At 38.5% G+C, this 20,418-nt stretch overlaps 1 protein-coding gene across 1 annotated transcript; it reads right to left on the minus strand.

Moving 5' to 3' along the window:
• Window positions 1–26: 26 nt before the first annotated feature.
• LOC146747456 (uncharacterized) lies at window positions 27–20,042 on the minus strand. The gene is made up of 3 exons (XM_085497544.1): window positions 19,874–20,042; window positions 9,671–9,781; window positions 27–817 (listed from the first exon to the last, which is right to left on the minus strand). The coding sequence occupies exons 2-3, from the start codon at window positions 9,766–9,768 to the stop codon at window positions 112–114; spliced, it is 804 nt and encodes a 267-aa protein (XP_085353670.1). The 5' UTR covers window positions 9,769–9,781; window positions 19,874–20,042; the 3' UTR covers window positions 27–111.
• Window positions 20,043–20,418: the final 376 nt, after the last annotated feature.

The raw sequence follows: 20,418 nt of genomic DNA on the forward strand, positions 1-20,418 counted from the left end.
TGAAGAAATTGACTCAGAATCCTAAATGATTAGCAAATGCTAAATGATTTCCATGGACATTTGTAGCCAGTAACAGAAAAGAAAGCTATAAGGCATCTCCTAAAGTACAAATCATATCCACAGCTGTGAACTTTTAAATCTGTGAAATATGGCGATATTAACTCCCTCAACTTGGTATGCATCAGTCCAATTGCGGAACGGTTTGGTACCATCTTTCATTTTAAAGTCTTTGTAAAGTATGGTATCAACAGTCTCAAAGTCACTTTGGTTAGTCAGTCTATGTCCCTTAGAGCTGGTAAGACAACAATAAGCAATGCCAATTTCTTTGGATAGACCTGCCTTTAAACAAACAATTCCTGTACCCATCTGAACCCCAGTACCACGATATTCATCTAACACACATGTTAGGTACAATTCTAAAACTGTTTTTCCACTCGCTAAAGCTGCTTTCGTCTCATTCAGTTTGAAGACCCTTTTACGAACTTCACCTACAATTGCAATATTTGGTTGCATGACTTGTAATTCAGGGAAATCATCAATATTATCAACCAGATCACTATCACTAGTAATGACAAACCCTAAAGTAACCCCAACCACTTTGTTGGAGTTGGTGTCAACAGCGATTCCCGTCACTCCATGTTCAACCGCTCTACTGACGAGAATTTGGTAGAATTGATGAAGTATACTTGGTGAGACATTGAGATATTGTTTTAATGGAGTGTCAATCATAGTGGTAGTCATCAACTCAGCAGTTCTTTCGGCATATATCTCATCTAATAATTTATATTCCACTCTATGAGCACTATTGTTAGTTGCCCTGAAAATAACAGAAGAACACACATAAGATACTATTCTGGACCAGTTCATTTACTTTAATTTTTTGTCCTAGACAGGCCCAGTCGTTGCAATTTTATTGTTTTATATGATAATCCCTTTAGAATCTTCCACATTTATGCGAAATTACCGCGACTGTCTGTTCTTCCTCGCCCTCTATAGTTTTTGTGGTGATAATTATGCTAATGAGTAGCATGACTTGTCAGCTGCCAACCAATAAGAAATACAGTTTTTGTTTTTCTGTTCGACACTCCGGGTTCCATAAAGTCAGTGTATATCATGAATAATTAATAGCAATGTATACGCCAGTCATGATAATTTCACATCGAACCACGATTTAAGACAAAACAAATATAAAATTGCCACAGCTGAGCCAGTCTAGTTTTTTCCTACAATATTAGAGATTATTTTCATGACATCATACTTAAACTTAACAAAGGAGATTTGCGTCAAAATCAAGATTATATGTCATACTTTCATTATTAGGTTACCAAAAATGAAAACAAACAAGCAGCCTATCGGCTGAGATAGCTCCGCTGTTAGCAATGCACATTTCAATTAAAGAACTGAAGATATCATTAGAAAATGAACAATATGAATAGTATCAAAGCAATCGGACTTACAGTTTTTAACAAGAAGTCGAAAATATCACTTTTTACCAAAAATTGCAAAAATATTCACCAAAATAAATTAATTAGAGAATTGAAGATATCATCACAAAACGAACAAATCTGAGAGAGGTCCACATGTAGTACCTATATATGTAATATCAAAGCAATCGGACTTACAGTTTTCAACAAGAAGTCGAAAATATCACTTTTTACCAAAAATGACAAAAATATTCACCAAAATTAGAGAATTGAAGATATCATCACAAAATGAACAAATCTGAGAGAGGTCCACATGTAGTACCTATATATGTAATATCAAAGCAATCGGACTTGCGGTTTTTAACAAGAAGTCAAAAATATCACTTTTTACCAAAAATGACAAAAATATTCACCAAAATTAGAGAATTGAAGATATCATCACGAAATAAACAAATCTGAGAGAGGTCCACATGTAGTACCTATATATGTAGTATCAAAGCAATTGGACTTGCGGTTTTTAACAAGAAGTCGAAAATATCACTTTTCACCAAAAAATGTCAAAAATATTCACCAAAATTAGAGAATTAAAGATATCATTACAAAATGAACAAATCTGAGAGAGGTCCACATGTAGTACTTATATATGTAATATCAAAGCATTTGCACTTGCGGTTTTTAACAAGAAGTCGAAAATATCAGTTTTTACCAAAAATGACAAAAATATTCACCAAAATTAGAGAATTAAAGATTTCATTACAAAATGAACAAATCTGAGAGAGGTCCACATGTAGTACCTATATATGTTATATCAAAGCAATTGCACTTGCGGTTTTTAACAAGAAGTCGAAAATATCAGTTTTTACCAAAAATGACAAAAATATTCACCAAAATTAGAGAATTAAAGATATCATTACAAAATGAACAAATCTGAGAGAGGTCCACATGTAGTACCTATATATGTAATATCAAAGCAATTGCACTTGCGGTTTTTAACAAGAAGTCGAAAATATCAGTTTTTACCAAAAATTACAAAAATATTCACCAAAATTAGAGAATTGAAGATATCATCACGAAATGAACAAATCTGAGAGAGGTCCACATGTAGTACCTATATATGTAGTATCAAAGCAATTGGACTTGCGGTTTTTAACAAGAAGTCGAAAATATCAGTTATTACCAAAAATGACAAAAATATTCACCAAAATTAAAGAATTAAAGATATCATTACAAAATTAACAAATCTGAGAGAGGTCCACATGTAGTACCTATAGATGTAATATCAAAGCAATTGCACTTGCGGTTTTTAACAAGAAGTCGAAAATATCAGTTTTTACCAAAAATGACAAAAATATTCACCAAAATTAGAGAATTAAAGATATCAACATGAAATGAACAAACCTAAGAGAGGTCTACCCAAGGTACATATACACCAAGTATCAAAGCATTTAGGCTTGTAGTTTTCAAGAAGAAGTCGAAAAAGTAAAACATTGACACGGACGACGACGGACAATCACTCATATGATAAGCTCCGCTCGACAAAGTCGACAGCGGAGCTAAAAATGGAGTCACCGTTTAACTTTTTTAAATAACAAATGTCATGAAAAATGGTCAAAATTGGCATTTTTTTACACTGGTTTCCATGGTAATATTATTTATTCATATCTTCACAATTTTGCTTGGTGACATGTATTATCAATATGAAACCTAATACTTGAGAAATAATTGAGAAAACATTTAAAAAAATATATAAAACATAATATGGTATAATTTAGTAAGTTTCCAGGGTGATAATAGTTTCCATTATATGCAATTGGAATTTCTCTCCCGTAATGCATTGCTTATGTGTAGTGATATGCTCAGTAGTGAAATTAAAATTTATATCCCATAATGCATTGCTTATATGTGCAGTGACATGCTCAGTAGAGTGAAATTAGAATTTATATCCCATAATGCATTGCTTATATGTGTATTGACATGCTCAGTAGAGTGAAATTAAAATTTATATCCCATAATGCAATGCTTATATGTGCAGTGACATGCTCAGTAGAGGGAAATTAGAATTTATATCCCATAATGCATTGCTTATATGTGTATTGACATGCTCAGTAGAGTGAAATTAAAATTTATATCCCATAATGCATTGCTTATATGTGTATTGACATGCTCAGTAGAGTGAAATTAAAATTTATATCCCATAATGCAATGCTTATATGTGCAGTGACATGCTCAGTAGAGGGAAATTAGAATTTATATCCCATAATGCATTGCTTATATGTGTATTGACATGCTCAGTAGAGTGAAATTAAAATTTATATCCCATAATGCATTGCTTATATGTGTATTGACATGCTCAGTAGAGTGAAATTAATATTTATATCCCATAATGCAATGCTTATATGTGCAGTGACATGCTCAGTAGAGGGAAATTAGAATTTATATCCTATAATGCAATGCTTATATGTGCAGTGACATGCTCAGTAGAGTGAAATTAGAATTTCTATCCCATAATGCAATGCTTATATGTGTAGTGACATGCTCAGTAGAGTGAAATTAGAATTTCTATCCCATAATGCAATGCTTATATGTGCAGTGACATGCTCAGTAGAGTGAAATTAGAATTTCTATCCCATAATGCAATGCTTATATGTGTAGTGACATGCTCAGTAGAGTGAAATTAGAATTTATATCCCATAATGCAATGCTTATATGTGTAGTGACAAGCTCAGTAGAGTGAAATTAGAATTGCTATCCCATAATGCATTGCTTATGTGCAGTGACATGCTCAATAGAGTGAAATTAGAATTTCTATCCCATAATGCATTGCTTATATGTGTATTGACATGCTCAGTAGAGTGAAATTAGAATTTCTATCCCATAATGCATTGCTTATATGTGTAGTGACATGCTTAGTAGATTTAAATTAGAATGTCTATTCCATAATGCATTGCTTATATGTGTATTGACATGCTCAGTAGAGTGAAATTAGAATTTCTATCCCATAATGCATTGCTTATATGTGTAGTGACATGCTTAGTAGATTTAAATTAGAATGTCTATCCCATAATGCATTGCTTATATGTGCAGTGACATGCTTAGTAGATTTAAATTAGAATGCAGCTTCAAATGAATCTAGTAGATGTCACACCTGGTCATGTTACGTCATTCAGTTGAGCATAATGTCTAATGAAAAATCAGCCAATAGCATGCGCTTTAAATATGCCGAGTATACGCAAAATATACGTAGATCTGCGCCGATGTTAATTATGTGCACTGGTTTGTTGCGTGACCGTATACGCTACGTATACGTGGATCTGCGTCAATATTAATTCTGTGCAGTGGTTTATCACGTGTCGCTACATACTACGTATACGTAGGAATACGTGGTTAGACAGCATTGTTCTGCATTACGTGTACGTTAATGTGTGCACTGTATACTTCCGGTCTGCGCAAATATACAGCTGTGTATACTTACGTATCAATATGTTCCGAAAGTGCATGTATGTATGAATATACGTTGCGTATTCCCCGTACACACGTTGAATGTACGTGTGCGCCAACCAACGTATATCTTCGAATATCGGGAATATACGCGCGCGAATACGGTAATGTACCCGCCGTATATCAACGATTTTGCCCAGTAATACGTCCTTATACTGTAGAGATAACCAATATATGATAATACATATAGCGCCCTCTGGTGGCCATATATCCAGATACTTTTGCTCTGTATGTTTGTTCGTGTACAGTGGAGTAAACCTCATGTCTGTAAGTTTCACCTGACCTAATAGTCTGTTGTTTTATTAGCGAATATTACATGGTGGCAGCGGTGTTTTGACTCACAAAAATGGCAGATCAAAACCAAGCAGTTCCAGGAACACCACAACAGGCAACTCAACTACCAATTCCCGAGAAATTTGATGGATCAACCGGACCAAAACAAGCAGAACTGTGGCCAAAATGGCTGAAACGTTTTGAACGCTACAGAATGGCTTCAGGTCTCCAAAACAAGACAGAACGTGAACAGGTCAGTACACTACTGTATGCTATGGGAGATTGTGCAGATGATATTCTCACAACACTGCGAATTGACGAGGAAACCTCCACATATGAGGATGTGAAAAAAGCCCTGAATGACTATTACCAAGTTCGTCGTAATATAATAGTGGAGCGAGCAAGATTCAATAAACGGGTCCAAACACATGGGGAACCCATTGATGTCTTCATACAAGATTTATATCGCTTAGCTGAAGACTGTGATTATGGTGTGCTGAAAGATGACCTTATAAGGGACAGAATCGTCGTAGGAGTTTTAGATGACTCACTGTCAGACCACCTGCAAATGAAATCAACCCTTACACTCGCTATCGCTGTACAAACATGTCGTCAGGCCGAAGCTAGAAAACAAAGTCCTGAAGTAGTTCGTGGGGACACTAGTATAAAGCCAAGTAATGTTGATTTTGTAAAACACTCAACTGCATCCCGTAGAAGTAACCAGAAATATAAAGCACAGCCAAAGAAAAGTGACAAACATGGTTACAGCCGTACTAGCACACAAACACAAGATAGCTGTCGATGGTGTGGTGGTCAACATCACGATCGTCGTATATGTCCTGCCAGAGACTCAACATGTCATAAATGTCAGAAATCCGGACACTTTAAAAAAGTTTGTCGTAGTACAAGACAAGAAAGCAGTAAAATAAACGAGGTACACAACCTTGAAGAGATGCAGATTCCATTTCTCGGAGAAGTATATGGAAGTGATGACTACTGGAGTGCAGAAATAAAGGTAAACGGACATGACACACACTTTAAATTAGATACTGGTGCTACAGTGTCAGTCATTAGCGACAAATTACCATGACTGAATGAGGGAAAACTGAGTTCAACTCGTCAATCGCTTCGCGGACCAGCAGGTACCCAGCTTCCAGTAATCGGTACATTCCGAGCTACGCTAGTGTACCGTGAAAATAAGAGATCCGAGACTGTTTATGTGATAAAGAACCAGGCATGTTCATTACTCAGCAGGAATATGTGCGTTCAACTGGGACTTATCTCATGTGTTGATGAAGTGGGAAAATCAGACCCAAACACACCAACCAACTTCAGAGCAGAATTCCCAGCATTATTCAAAGGTCTAGGCAAGTTAAAGTCTGAATATCACATAACACTTTGCGCTGACCCAGAGCCAGTATGTCTGTATACACCAAGAAAAGTACCACACCCATTACTGCCCAAAGTGAAGACAGAAATTGAGGCAATGATACAACAGGGAGTAATTTCTCCAGTAACTGTGCCAACTAAATGGTGCTGTGGAATTGTACCCGTACCTAAATCAAACGGTAGGGTTCGCATCTGTGTTGATCTCACACAACTGAATAAATCGGTTCAACGTGAAATACATCCGATGTCGTCAGTAGATGAGAGCCTGTCTAAACTAGCCAAGAGTAAGCTATTTACCAAACTTGATGCTAATAGCGGGTTTTGGCAACTCCCACTAGACGATGATTCAAAGCTTCTCACAACCTTCATAACACCGTTTGGGAGATATTGCTTTAATCGTCTCCCATTTGGTATAAGTTCGGCTCCAGAAATATTTCAACGCACCCTATCAGGTGTCCTCGAAGGACTAGATGGGGTAATTTGCCATATGGATGATATTCTAATTCATGGGTCTAACCAAACAGAACATGACAAACGTGTCAGAGCGGTCCTACATCGTGTACAGCAAGCTGGACTAACACTTAACGACAAATGTGAATTCTCGAAAGACACAATCAAGTTTCTCGGACACATCATTGATAAAACGGGAATACACGCGGATCCTCAGAAAACCAGCGCAATAGCTAAATTTCCTGTGCCAACAAATATTACCGAATTACAGCGTTTTATGGGAATGGTTAATCAACTAGGAAAGTTCATCCCAGGACTTGCGGATCGCAATGAGCCATTACGCGAATTGTTACGTAAGGAGAATGCCTGGGTTTGGGGTGAATCTCAAGAAAAATCATTCCAAGAGATCAAGAAGTGTCTAGTATCGACTGAAGTCCTCGCACACTATGATCCAAATCGTCCTATGATTATTGCAGACGACGCATCAGCAACAGGCATCGGTTCTGTTTTACTACAAATACAGGACAATGGAAAACGACGACCAGTCTGCGATGCGTCACGATCACTCAGCGACACAGAAAAACGTTACGCAGTTATTGAAAAGGAGGCTCTCGCAGCGACATGGGCTTGCGAGAAATTCACTGACTATGTACTCGGACTATACTTCATATTAGAGACTGATCATAAACCCCTAGTACCACTCTTGAATACTACAGAGCTTTCAAAAATGCCGCCACGCATATTACGCTTTCGTCTCAGGATGATGTGATTTAACCCGATGGTCAGTTACGTACCCGGTACACAGCAAACAACTGCGGACGCCCTATCACGCGTACCAATCGGTATACCAGAACAAGTTGACACAGCATTCAGCGTGGAAGTCGAAAACTTCACCAAACAATACATACAGGTACTTCCCGCAACTGCAAAACGTATACACGACATTATAGAAGCACAGAAAGCTGACGAGGAATGCACGCAAATATGAGAATATTGTCTACATGGATGGCCTGCATACATGCCTCACTCGCCATTACTACGTCAGTACTGGGAAAACAGGAGCCATCTCACAGTCACCGATGACTTACTACTGTATGATGAACGAATCGTAATTCCACGAGACATGCGACTTGAAATACTTGACTGCATTCATCAAGGTCATCTGGGAATTACTAAATGCCGTGCAAGAGCCCGGACATCAGTATGGTGGCCTGGACTCTCTACAAGCATCGGAGATCTGGTATCTAAATGTTTTACATGTGCCAAACACCGTCCAGAACCTACTGAGCCACTGATGTCATCATCATTTCCATCTCGTCCATGGAAACGAGTGGGAATGGACCTCTTTCAATACAAATCCAGAGTATACATAATAGTGGTAGATTACTACTCTCGATGGGTGGAAATAAAGAAACTACCAACGTTAACATCCGAGTGCGTGATCACTACGCTGAAAGAGATGTTCGCTGAACATGGAATACCTGAGATTGCAATGTCTGATAACGGACCACAATTTAGCTCAGAATTGTTCAGTCAGTTTGCAGTAATATATGGATTTGTCCACATAACCAGTTCACCCAGATATCCACGATCCAATGGTGAAGCTGAAAGAGCAGTACAAACTGTCAAAGATCTGCTCAAGAAAAATGAAGATCCATACCTCGCTCTTCTCTCCTACAGAACCACACCACTACAAAATAATCTTGCGCCAAGTCAGCTACTGATGGGAAGACTACTACGCACACAACTACCGATGCTCCCAAATACTCTACAAGCACGACTTCGCAATGACGATCTTGAGAAAGTGCAAGAGAGTGAAGACATCTATCGATCTAATCAACAAATTAAGTTCAACCAGCGACATCGAGCGCGTGAACTTCCCATACTTCACCCCGGTGACAAAGTATGGATTCGAGATGAAGACCGATATGGTCATATAGTAAAGACCACTGAACATCCACGATCTTACCTTGTCAAATCTAATCAAGGTATTGTTAGACGCAATAGGAGAGCACTAGTTCACACTACTAATGAACCGGAATCTCCAAAATCCAAAGCTCATTCATCTCCAGTGAAATACACACCAGATTCTACTGATCAACAAACAAACACCCAATCTATCACTGCAAATGACCATCCAAGCAAACCTGGTAATGGCATTGTAAAAACAAGGTCTGGAAGAATTGTGAAGATGCCAGTACGTCTAGATTTATAGTGATGTCACCAAAGCAGACATTGAAATTAGTTTAGCAGTTCATTATTAGTGAATATTATATTAGTTGATATATTGCAGTTAGAGTTAATGAATTACATTATGTTGTGCTGTATTCAGAGAAACATTCGTGGACTTGTTACGAACAATAGTGAGAACACTTGATACAGGACATTAGTTTCAGTTCAGCCCTTCTGTAATTTAAAGGGAGGTGTAGAGATAACCAATATATGATAATACATATAGCGCCCTCTGGTGGCCATATATCCAGATACTTTTGCTCTGTATGTTTGTTCGTGTTACAGTGGAGTAAACCTCATGTCTGTAAGTTTCACCTGACCTAATAGTCTGTTGTTTTATTAGCGAATATTACAATTACCGCCTGAGTATGCTATGATATGATAAGATATAACTGCATACATACTTGCTTTTTATGTTCAAGTTGATAAAACCAGGGTTGGCATGAACTGTGTGCAATATTTGTCTTAAACGACGAGCTGGGTTGGAACTTCTTGCAAACATTCTGTATGTACACCTGAGAAAACCGGAAGATGATATAAAATGTTAACAAACATAACTGTAAAAAGTAAAAGAAAAACAAAGACAAAAAGTAAACATACTACTGTCCTTATTGGCTAGGTCAATGAGACTTATTGATGTACAAGATACTCATAATTAAATAAACTACGTGTACTGATCAATAATGTCACTAAAATAAGTTACCCATTGGCTGGTTGTGGCACTTGGCAGGGAGAAGTTCTAGCTCCAACAGTATCAACTGTCTACATTTGTTATTTAGGATATTGCTGAGCATGACAAGGGTGGTGGTCCTCACACCATGCATGCACAAAATATGGTAACCATAGGAACAAAGATGGTGACTTGAGTGTTGTGCAGATCCATAGGTACCAACAAGAGATGTTACTATGGCAATACATTGAATGAATCAAACACTATTTCAAGATATTCAGCACACCTCGCATCAAGATCAAAACTTGTGATCATGCTGGCCAGTGGTATAGCCTATTGAATTGCGGGGAAAACAGTGCTGGAATAAAGGTAGTTGTGTATAATATACGAAGCTCCAAACGTCTCTGACTTCAAACAATGCTTTATGTTAGAACGTCTTGGGGAGATGTAAACCCCCCTTTATCAAACAACAAACTAAAATGCATAAAAAACAAACAAATATCAGTTGAGCAAGGCTAACCGAGTCGTGACCTCGATGTGGTTCGTAACCAGTCTTGTGATTGGTTGTTGACAAATGCTGAACAGGCCACGCCTCCAACTATGCCATGCGTTCGGGCAAACCGTTAGGAATTCCTAAATGGAGTAAATTTGTGTAGTTTTCTTGATTTATTCTGCAGATATCGGTAAAATTTAGGTAGGGCTTTGGCGAAATTTGAAAAAGCAACTAATATTCTTCAACCTGGTATTTTTTTTATATTTTATTTTTCATTCTTTTCGTCTGTTTTTTCGAGTTTAAAAAATGTGAGCTGGCTGGAGCCTTCATCCCTTGTCTATTTCTTACACTAGATGCCAGCCGATCCCCCCCCCCCCCCCCGCGCTCATAGAAACTCCATATTACAGTTGATTATAGTTCCTGGGCTCCCTGTGCTACCACGGGCGCTCGGCATGTTTCTGTTATAATAATTGTATATTTCTTTCATTATCACAGAAACATACTGAGCGCCTGTGCACGCTACAACTTCGCTTGTGACGTTTCTTGCTGGTCGTGGATTGAATGAGCCTTGGTTACCGGTTAAAATGTTGCTCATTTGGCGTTGGTAATCTTTATTTAGAGTAACGCCGCAACGTCGCCATCATAAACCTCCTGGTATCTGGATGTTGATGGTTGCGGCTCCATAGAAATCGCTGATTTTACTGCAGGTGGATCTTCCGAGAACCCTCCCGGGTTTATAAAACTCAGTTTCCAGGTGGTCAACATACATTAAGCTCTCCTAATCGTAATATACCATGTGGTGTACACCTAACACGCCAAAAATATTGCTGAACGATTTGAATCGGATGAAAATAGCAGAGGATAATGTATTTACAAAATAAAAATAGTTCAGTAGCCAATGGAAATACCATGTACATTTGCATATATACCGTGAAAATACAGAAAACATTATTGTCTGGGTGATATGCAAATTAGTTTTAATCAAAATAAGTGTGGAGACTGTTAGTCTGACCTAATTAGACACCTACTGCTGTTGCCACACCCACAGTTATTTCAACCAATCACATCCCGGTGCTACTATTAGTACTCCGGTAACACCTGAGCGGAGCGAAACAATCTCTCGGCGCAGTCAACAAAGACGCTTACAGTGAGTGTAAACAGAGGTACATTACTTGGTTGATCAATAGTAACCCGTCCAAGTACTTGGTTGCAACTGTAACCGGCGATACACTGAAGCAGTGGTAATAAACATGCCAGAATTTTGAACGAGCATTATCATGGCAAAGTACCAAAACAAATAAAACAGGAATATCATTTCTGAATATGAACTTGTTCACTTACAAAAGGGTAAAGCCGTGAAACCAAAAGACAGAGTTCGCGAACGTTTGGAAAACAATCCAGTATACAAAATAAAGTTCCCTGAAAAAAACACCTCGTCAACGTTTGCTTGGAGTTCTCGACCATGATTTACTGAAAACTGAAACGGATCAGAATAAAATTAGCAGTACTCATTCTGAACTGTATCCTCAAATCATCTATGAGGAAGAAAAACAAATTCAACAAGCTCTACAACATAGTAGTTCGTCTCAATCTACACATATGATGCCCACCACGGTGACATCACCACAAAGTGTCTATTCTCCGTGGTCCCAGTACTACCAATACTCGTATCCTTATATGCCTGGTATGAATGCAAACATGTACGGCTATTATCCATGTGCTAACACATGTAGTACCCATCACATAGTCATTCAGTACCATCTCCTGATCAACCACAACCATTACAAGTTCAACCACAGCTACGGCGGTATGTGCAACCACTGTTGCCGACAGTTCAACCTTCTGTGTATGCCTCCGCTTCCGGCTAGACCACCGTCACCGCTACCGATACCACCACCACCACCACCACCACCACCACCAGATGAACATTAACAATTCGGACATGAAATCATACCGTACCACCATACCATTATTTTGTACGGACACCCCATTATTTTTATTATTATAATACTTAGTACATGATTCACTGTGTTCAACCTGTTGTCAATTTGCTTTGTTTTGAAGTTATATTTTATTAGAATAGATTAGATTAGAACATGGAGCTAAAATTATTTTAGCTCCATGTTTAGAACAATACACTGAATGAATTAAATGAAGACATTAATGTGTTTTTTGACTCCCGTGTGCGAAGCACAAAAAGGGAGTCTTTGCAGTTAGTGTGTCTGTATGTGTGTGTGTATGGGTGTGTGTGTGTGTGTGTGTGTGTGTGTGTGTGTGTGTGTGTGTGTGTGTGTGTGTGTGTGTGTATGTGTATGTGTGTGTGTATGTGTATGTGTGTCCGTCTGTTCCACTGATATCTCAAGAACCATGCATCAGTTTTTGATGAAACTTGGTGCATAGATGCTCTGGGCCAATGCACAGATTTGTTTAGGTTTTGGTAAAAAACCTAATTTGCATAATGATTAATCAATTTTCGGCTTTTCCACTGATATCTCAAGTACTAATCATCACATTTTAATAAAACTTGGTACATAGATGTCATAGGACACTGCACAAACCTGATAGTTTTTAGGGTAATATGAGTATATATTAATTAGCTAATTTGCATAATTAATTAATTTTCAGCTTTTGATATTTCAAGTAGTAATCATCACATTTCAATGAAATTTTGTTCATAGATGTCATAGGCCACTGCACAGACCTGATAGTTTTTAGGGTAATATCAGTATACATTAATTAGCTAATTTGCATAATTAATTAATTTTCAGCTTTTGATATTTCAAGTAGTAATCATCACATTTCAATAAAACTTGGTACATAGATGTCATAGGACACTGCACAGACCTGATAGTTTTTAGGGTAATATGAGTACATATTAATTACCTAATTTGCATAATTAATTAATTGTCAGCTTTTGATATATTAAGTAGTAATCATCATATTTCAATGAGACTTGCTACATAGATCTTCTAGGATTATGCAGACACCTGATTAGTTTTAATTGGATATTAATTACCTAATTTGCATAATCTTCCACTGATATATATAGAACCACAAATTGGATTTTAATGAAACTTTTAAAGAGAACTATGCAGAAACCAAATTAGTTTTTGGTAAATATTTGTGCTTATTAATCATCTAATTAACATAATTAATTAACAATGATATCTCAATTACTGATCATCACATTTGAATAAAATTTTGAACATAAATGCTCTAGGACAATAGACAGGCCTGATTAATTTTGATTAATATTAATTCTCTAATTAGCATAATAATTCATAATTTGTTTGTTCTGTTCTATTCATATTAGTTACCTGATTTACATAATTAGTTTTCAGCTTTTCCATCAATATCTCATGTACAAGTAATTTTGCAAGACCCTTGCGCAACATTAAAATCAAAGAATACGCCTTCAAGTTGACGATATGGTAACACGCATTGTTCCTTCAAATCATTTATTATATTCATTTTTTGAAACATTTTTTTCAGTGGTAGTTTTCCGCCTTTTTCTCACAGGCCAGCACTCATGGAATAGGTACGACCTATCAGTTTTGTTAATCTAATTACTGTATTATTATAAAGACATCAATAATTGCTGTCACTGGGCTACATTTAGTTTTATATATGGCTACCTTTGGACATTATTATCGACTCGATGACTTTCAATTAACAGTTTTCACGGAGGGAAACAATCGGCAATTCAGCAAAAACAGTCATTCCATTAATAATGCGACGTTTTAACATGTTAGTATTATATGATCATTTATTTGTCAAATTTGTTTTCTTGACAACATACTGTGTGAACATAACACATACAAAAAACGGCTTCCAGTCAAAAGTATGTTTGTGATGTAACTATAGCTGTACTTTAATAGTGTATACAATAAAAATATGTTCTACGAAATGTTTGTTATTATCAGCCCTGCTTATAATGTTGAACACATGAAAACTATTCAACACAACATTCAAGAATGTCCCGATAGAAACTATAGGACGTATCAAATTCAGGGAATAACTCTAATTGCCAACCCCTGACATAAACAAAAGTTTCACTGAACAAACAAATATCCGGTTGCTTCAAAAAATCCGCGTACATCTGCACCGGACACCTCTTCCACAGCGGAATAAATCGCAACGCCCAAGTTGTGGTATGCAAGTGTCAGGGGGTAAATTCTCTTTCCACGGGGTTCTCCACACTTGTCAGGGGGGAAACTCGTCTCGTCTCTCTATCTCGTCCCCTTGAGGTACGGGATCGGGAAAGTCACTTATACTTTACAGTCAAATAAGACACACACAACGGAATACGTTTCAACTCTCGTCTTAGTCGATCTTTTGGAGCACTCTATAAGACACAGCGCCCTGGGGAAAAGTCCCCAAGACTCTCACAAGGCTGAACCAAGACTCGCCCAAGACTGGACTGCCTCAAGGCTCGCCCCTGGACTCGACTCTCGACTGGCCTCGACTGCCTCTATCGTGCTGTGCTCCCCAAGACCAACTCAAACTCTCTTTATTCATTTTCAAAACTTTAACCAATTACAAAGCAGTAAAAAGACTCTAGGGCGTAACCTTCAATCATAAAGCCAATCACACTAAGTACTGAATACGTCATATCTTTTGATTAATCGTTCACTACATTAATAACTATGGATATAAACTGTCAGAATCTTAGTCAGAATAGCGACGGATATCTGGTAATTAGTTCCAAATCACTGAGCCAAGTTCCGTCCAAAACTTCAAATAGGCCTAAACGATGACAGACATAACACAGCAATTCAGCTAATAATAAACTAATTAAGTCGGTCAACAGATACGCAAAAACAAATTCATGACACATCCCTTCACCCAAACTGAGATTGTGCCTCTTGGCATAACACGTTCATAAATCAAAGATACCGTCAGCCACTCATCGTCATAGGGTTAAATACAATACTAATAAAAGGTATAAATCAAAAAGAGTGAAACACACTAATTAAGTACAATGATTATAAAGTCTAAATACAATGGTTATAAAGTCTCAAATATCAACGGTTATAAATCAAAAACAAGGGAAAGGCTACCAATCGACTCACTTTTCTCAAACAGTTCGCTGTCGTAACCCTTCGCTGCACTGTCCTCGTTACTAAGGTTACAAACTCTATATCAAAAGGTCAAAAAAATTAAGGCGTGGCGGCGTAACCAAGCGATCAGCCAATCGCTGCAGTCGACAGCATGATCACGTGATTACCAGGGATGCGTCTCTCAGTTAAAGCATTGCAAAGCAGTAACTAATAAACAATGAATGAAAAGCTATTAATCAAACTCCTGTCATCTACGCTTATAAACTTCAACTGAACTCACAAGTCGTTAATCTAAACAAAAGTCATACGGCGTGGAAACAGAATGCAAAGACAAATTCGCTTTCATAACACATTACTCCTCTGGCAAAAAAGACAGGGAAAAGCAAAACGATAGAAACTACTGAGTTACATATAATCCTGTCAATCATGAACAAAAGCTTGCGATATCAAACAATATGTATATAAGCGCACCAAACTCCCATTCCAAAAAGACATTAAAAAACGTTACAAAGGTGCTCTAAACTCAAAAAGCGTCAGAAGTATTCCGGAAACAACACATAAACAAAAACAAATCTTAAAACGTCGGTATCTCTGTACATCGACAAATCTCAAAACTCTGAAAAACTCATTGGGGCATTACTCTCCCCATCATAATCCTTACCCATAAACTCATTAAAACACCATAAAACTCCACAAAACTCAAAACACTGTGTTGCAAATACTTATCCACTGAGGCGCGCTTAAATCGTTATAAAGGACCTCGCACGTTATTAAATATCAGTTTAAAACAAAGATCTGGGCGCTTACATAACATACAATTCGACATCACACAAAAAAAACGGTAAAAACAATAGAAAAAAACAGCAATACATTACATTACTGAACAATAGGGTTAGGATTCTGGAAAAGAGTTCAACGTCCTTGAGTTACACAGTGTTAGTTACAGTGTCCAACAAGCGGTTCTCTAAGCAATTAGCTAAAGTCAAAGTCTATAAGCGTCTCTTCTCTTGTCGCGTTATTCCGGGTCGTTCTTTTTCTTCTTCTTGTCTTTAATGTCGCACAATTCTTAATTATTCAGTCCTATACGATACTCGTCCTTCATAAGGGGTTCAGAAGTCTTCATCTCTTCAACGTTGTACATCGGTGCCATACTGGTAATGCCGTTAGTCGTCAAGCGCAGTTTCTGAGTCGTCTCTGCCATGGAGCTGTTAGTTCGGTTCACAAGCAAGACACCTCTTCGCCATTTCACTTTTCTTCACAGGATGTCAATGTGTGTTAAACACCTGCCCGGGATCTCCACTCACGTATCACGGGGGTAAATTCTCTTTCCACGGGGTTCTCCACACTTGTCAGCGGGGAAACTCGTCTCGTCTCTCTATCTCGTCCCCTTGAGGTACGGGATCGGGAAAGTCACTTATACTTTACAGTCAAATAAGACACACACAACGGAATACGTTTCAACTCTCGTCTTAGTCGATCTTTTGGAGCACTCTATAAGACACAGCGCCTTGGGGAAAAGTCCCCAAGACTCTCACAAGGCTGAACAAAGACTCGCCCAAGACTGGACTGCCTCAAGGCTCGCCCCTGAACTCGACTCTCGACTGGCCTCGACTGCCTCTATCGTGCTGTGCTCCCCAAGACCAACTCAAACTCTCTTTATTCATTTTCAAAACTTTAACCAATTACAAAGCAGTAAAAAGACTCTAGGGCGTAACCTTCAATCATAAAGCCAATGACACTAAGTACCGAATACGTCATATCTTTTGATTAATCGTTCACTACATTAATAACTATGGATATAAACTGTCAGAATCTTAGTCAGAATAGCGACGGATATCTGGTAATTAGTTCCAAATCACTGAGCCAAGTTCCGTCCAAAACTTCAAATAGGCCTAAACGATGACAGACATAACACAGCAATTCAGCTAATAATCAACTAATTAAGTTGGTCAACAGATATGCAAAAACAAATTCATGACACAAGTATAGATAGTGGGGGTCGCTCCAGTGTTTTTTCACTTTGCCGAAGCAAAATTCAGCTGGATCAAATTCAGGCGAATAAGTTGGTGTGAAAATGACTTCTATTCCCTGTGTATTAAGCCACATATTGAGCGTTTGTGCGATCCCCTGTGATGGATTGGTGCGTTGGCGGGCACAAGGAAGTCACCTGGTTGAAGGGCGGGTACACCGTACTCGTCAACTGTCTCTACACACTGCCGTATGAAGTCTGCAAAGTGCATCGAATTTGAAGCTCCATCAAGGACTTCAATGTGAGCCACCCACCCCCGCAATCCTATTAGCAAGTTTAATGTAATAATAGGATTGGGGTCGTACCGAGCAAATTGTACACATCGCTGTCCCACCAAAGCCTGTCCATAATTAGGATTCGCAGTAGTGGTAACCCTAAAACCGTTTTCGTCCATAAATTTCAGTCGCCATGGATCGATATTATGCATGGTGTCCAAGTATGCCTGGGTATACCGTAAATTTCTCAATGTGAATCTCTGCTCAGCAGATTTTGTTGTTCGTTTGTACGTCCACTTTCCACCTGTGAAAGCAGTCTTCACCGCGCGACATATCGTCATCTTTGACACTACAGTTGGTGAAAACTCTTCAAATTGTTGTTTCATTTCTTTATACGTCATGGAAGGTTAGTTTATCTTCAGGCTTTACAAGTAGGCGACATCATTCTCAATGAGTTTCTTTGGCCTCCCCGTTTCTCGTATTGCTGCTTCACATGTACCATTTTCGACGTAACGGTTCCAAATTCGTTTTACACTATCCTCGGGGGCGGACATCCGGGCATTTTCACCGCCTGGCAACCCGCAGCGGTGAAAACAAAGGCCCAAAACTCGCATAAAACGGTACTTTTGGATGATTGTTGAGACTCCTCTGAACAGTGTAACAAAATTAGCTCTACATGTGTAACATATACAAATTTGGTTGTTCGCGATTACTTTAAAGTTGAGTTTGTGTTGTTTTCTTGAATTTTCACCGGCTCGACCAGTGTTCCACAGCAGCGCACACAGAGCCCATAGAAATGCATGGTACAGTGCATTCTCCTTCCCAGAGTTCCTTGCGGTTAGATCACCGAAAGTATAAAAAAGTATATATTCGTGATAGAACTCTGCCTGGGGAGATTGGGTACAGTGGTGCGCGTCTTAGCAACGTGGAACGTCTGTGACGTAGCTCCGCCCCCGAGGATACCTGGAAAACTTGGAATTTATTGGCAGTGCGCTGTACCACTCCTCTGGGAATATAACCATTTGACTTGTCACCTCCGTTTTCACTGATGTCGTTCACTAGGAGAAATCCAAGGTCTCCACTGACAGGTTTGCCAGAACGATATTCTCTCCCAAGCTGATTCACCTGCATTTCTACGATTGGGTTTTGGTTTGCATTGATCCTTCACTAATTACACCGCTAGGCAATATTGGCGCCAATAAAATCGAACACTAGTTTTAAACAGAAACATTGTCACAACTGTAAATATTACTTTACACTCACTGTAAGCGTCTTTGTTGACTGCGCCGTGTGATTGTTTCGCTCCGCTCAGGTGTTACCGGTAGTAGTTTGTTTGTTGTTTCATTGTAACTTGCATGTAATCGAGTGAAGCAATAAACAGTTGAGTTATTGTTACCGCACGGTAAACTTGTCTTCTCGATCTCTCTATTCCGGATTTCTACCCGCAACCGACTCAACTCACGTGCCCATGCGCACAATAAGCGACTGCCTAAAAGTATCATTACTGTTGTTCAAATGTTATTTCCCTCGGCAAGAATATACATGTACCCCAAGGGAAAAATATCGTACTTCTAAATATTGCTTATTTCCGCTATGTTTCGAAAAACGGTACTCCTAAAGGGACTACTTTGTTTGCTCTCAGACCTCATTTGCATATGGGGTGTGGAAATACCGATTTTGATTTCAGGGACGAATCAAAATAAACTGCAGTACATATGTGATAATCACATTCCCTCGATAAGGACTGTGGTGTAATCAACCACACAACTGCCTTTAGTTTGATGACAAGTGAACTTTCCAGTCTTATCTCCAATATATCTACCATTGAGGGTGATTACGTCAGTAGATAGACATACTGTAAAATGACTAATTTTCACTGGGTTTAAATTTCACTGATTTACCATTTCAGGCATATTCAGTGGGCTTTAAATTCACGGTTTTATCATTTAGATAATGTGTTTTACAGTCGCATTTTCTAGTCAGCGAAATAAGTCAAATTAGAACCCAGTGAATAATTAACCCCTTTACAGTACATTTAATTCTATAAGTGTCCGGCCCTGAGAATACTATCATAATTAATTTACATTGGCTGGGGGTGTCAATGCTGACACTATCAAATATGTCACTAGAGTCTACTTACGTACGTCACGGACCCAACACACTACGTGATGTAACAGCGATAAATATATCAAAATCCAGATCAGTGAAACGTCAATATATTGTACAAATCACAGGGTCTTGTAACGTTTCTAAGTCAGTATTACCGGGGCGACAATTAACGTGTCGTGTCGATACACAGGCGGCGTGGGGTTAAATGTCATAATTACAATGGGTCGTAGTAGAGGTCACGGTCATCGCTGGTATTCGGTTAGGGGCGGACCATTTGATATCTTGGGGGCCAGGAAGATTGAAATAAAGCCTATTTTTTCCCTTATCTGATATGGATTTTTTTTTCAGCAGACCTTGTCTTTAATTTCTTTTTTTGCACTCAACAGTTGTTTTTATTTTATTTTTCAGTATTTTAACGCGCGGGAATTTAGTCTCAAGCGACGGTAACAACACACGCCAAAAACGCAAAGGCTCACGGGCAGGCGCTTGTTTGTAAACAAAGACACGCTATGGCCACCTGGCTCATGCGCAGGTGACGACTCCCCCGACGATGACTTGTATAATAGCCCTCTTTAA

This window comes from Saccoglossus kowalevskii, chromosome 3, assembly GCF_978046115.1.
Source record: "Saccoglossus kowalevskii chromosome 3, keSacKowa6.1, whole genome shotgun sequence".
NCBI classification, from domain to species: domain Eukaryota; kingdom Metazoa; phylum Hemichordata; class Enteropneusta; family Harrimaniidae; genus Saccoglossus; species Saccoglossus kowalevskii.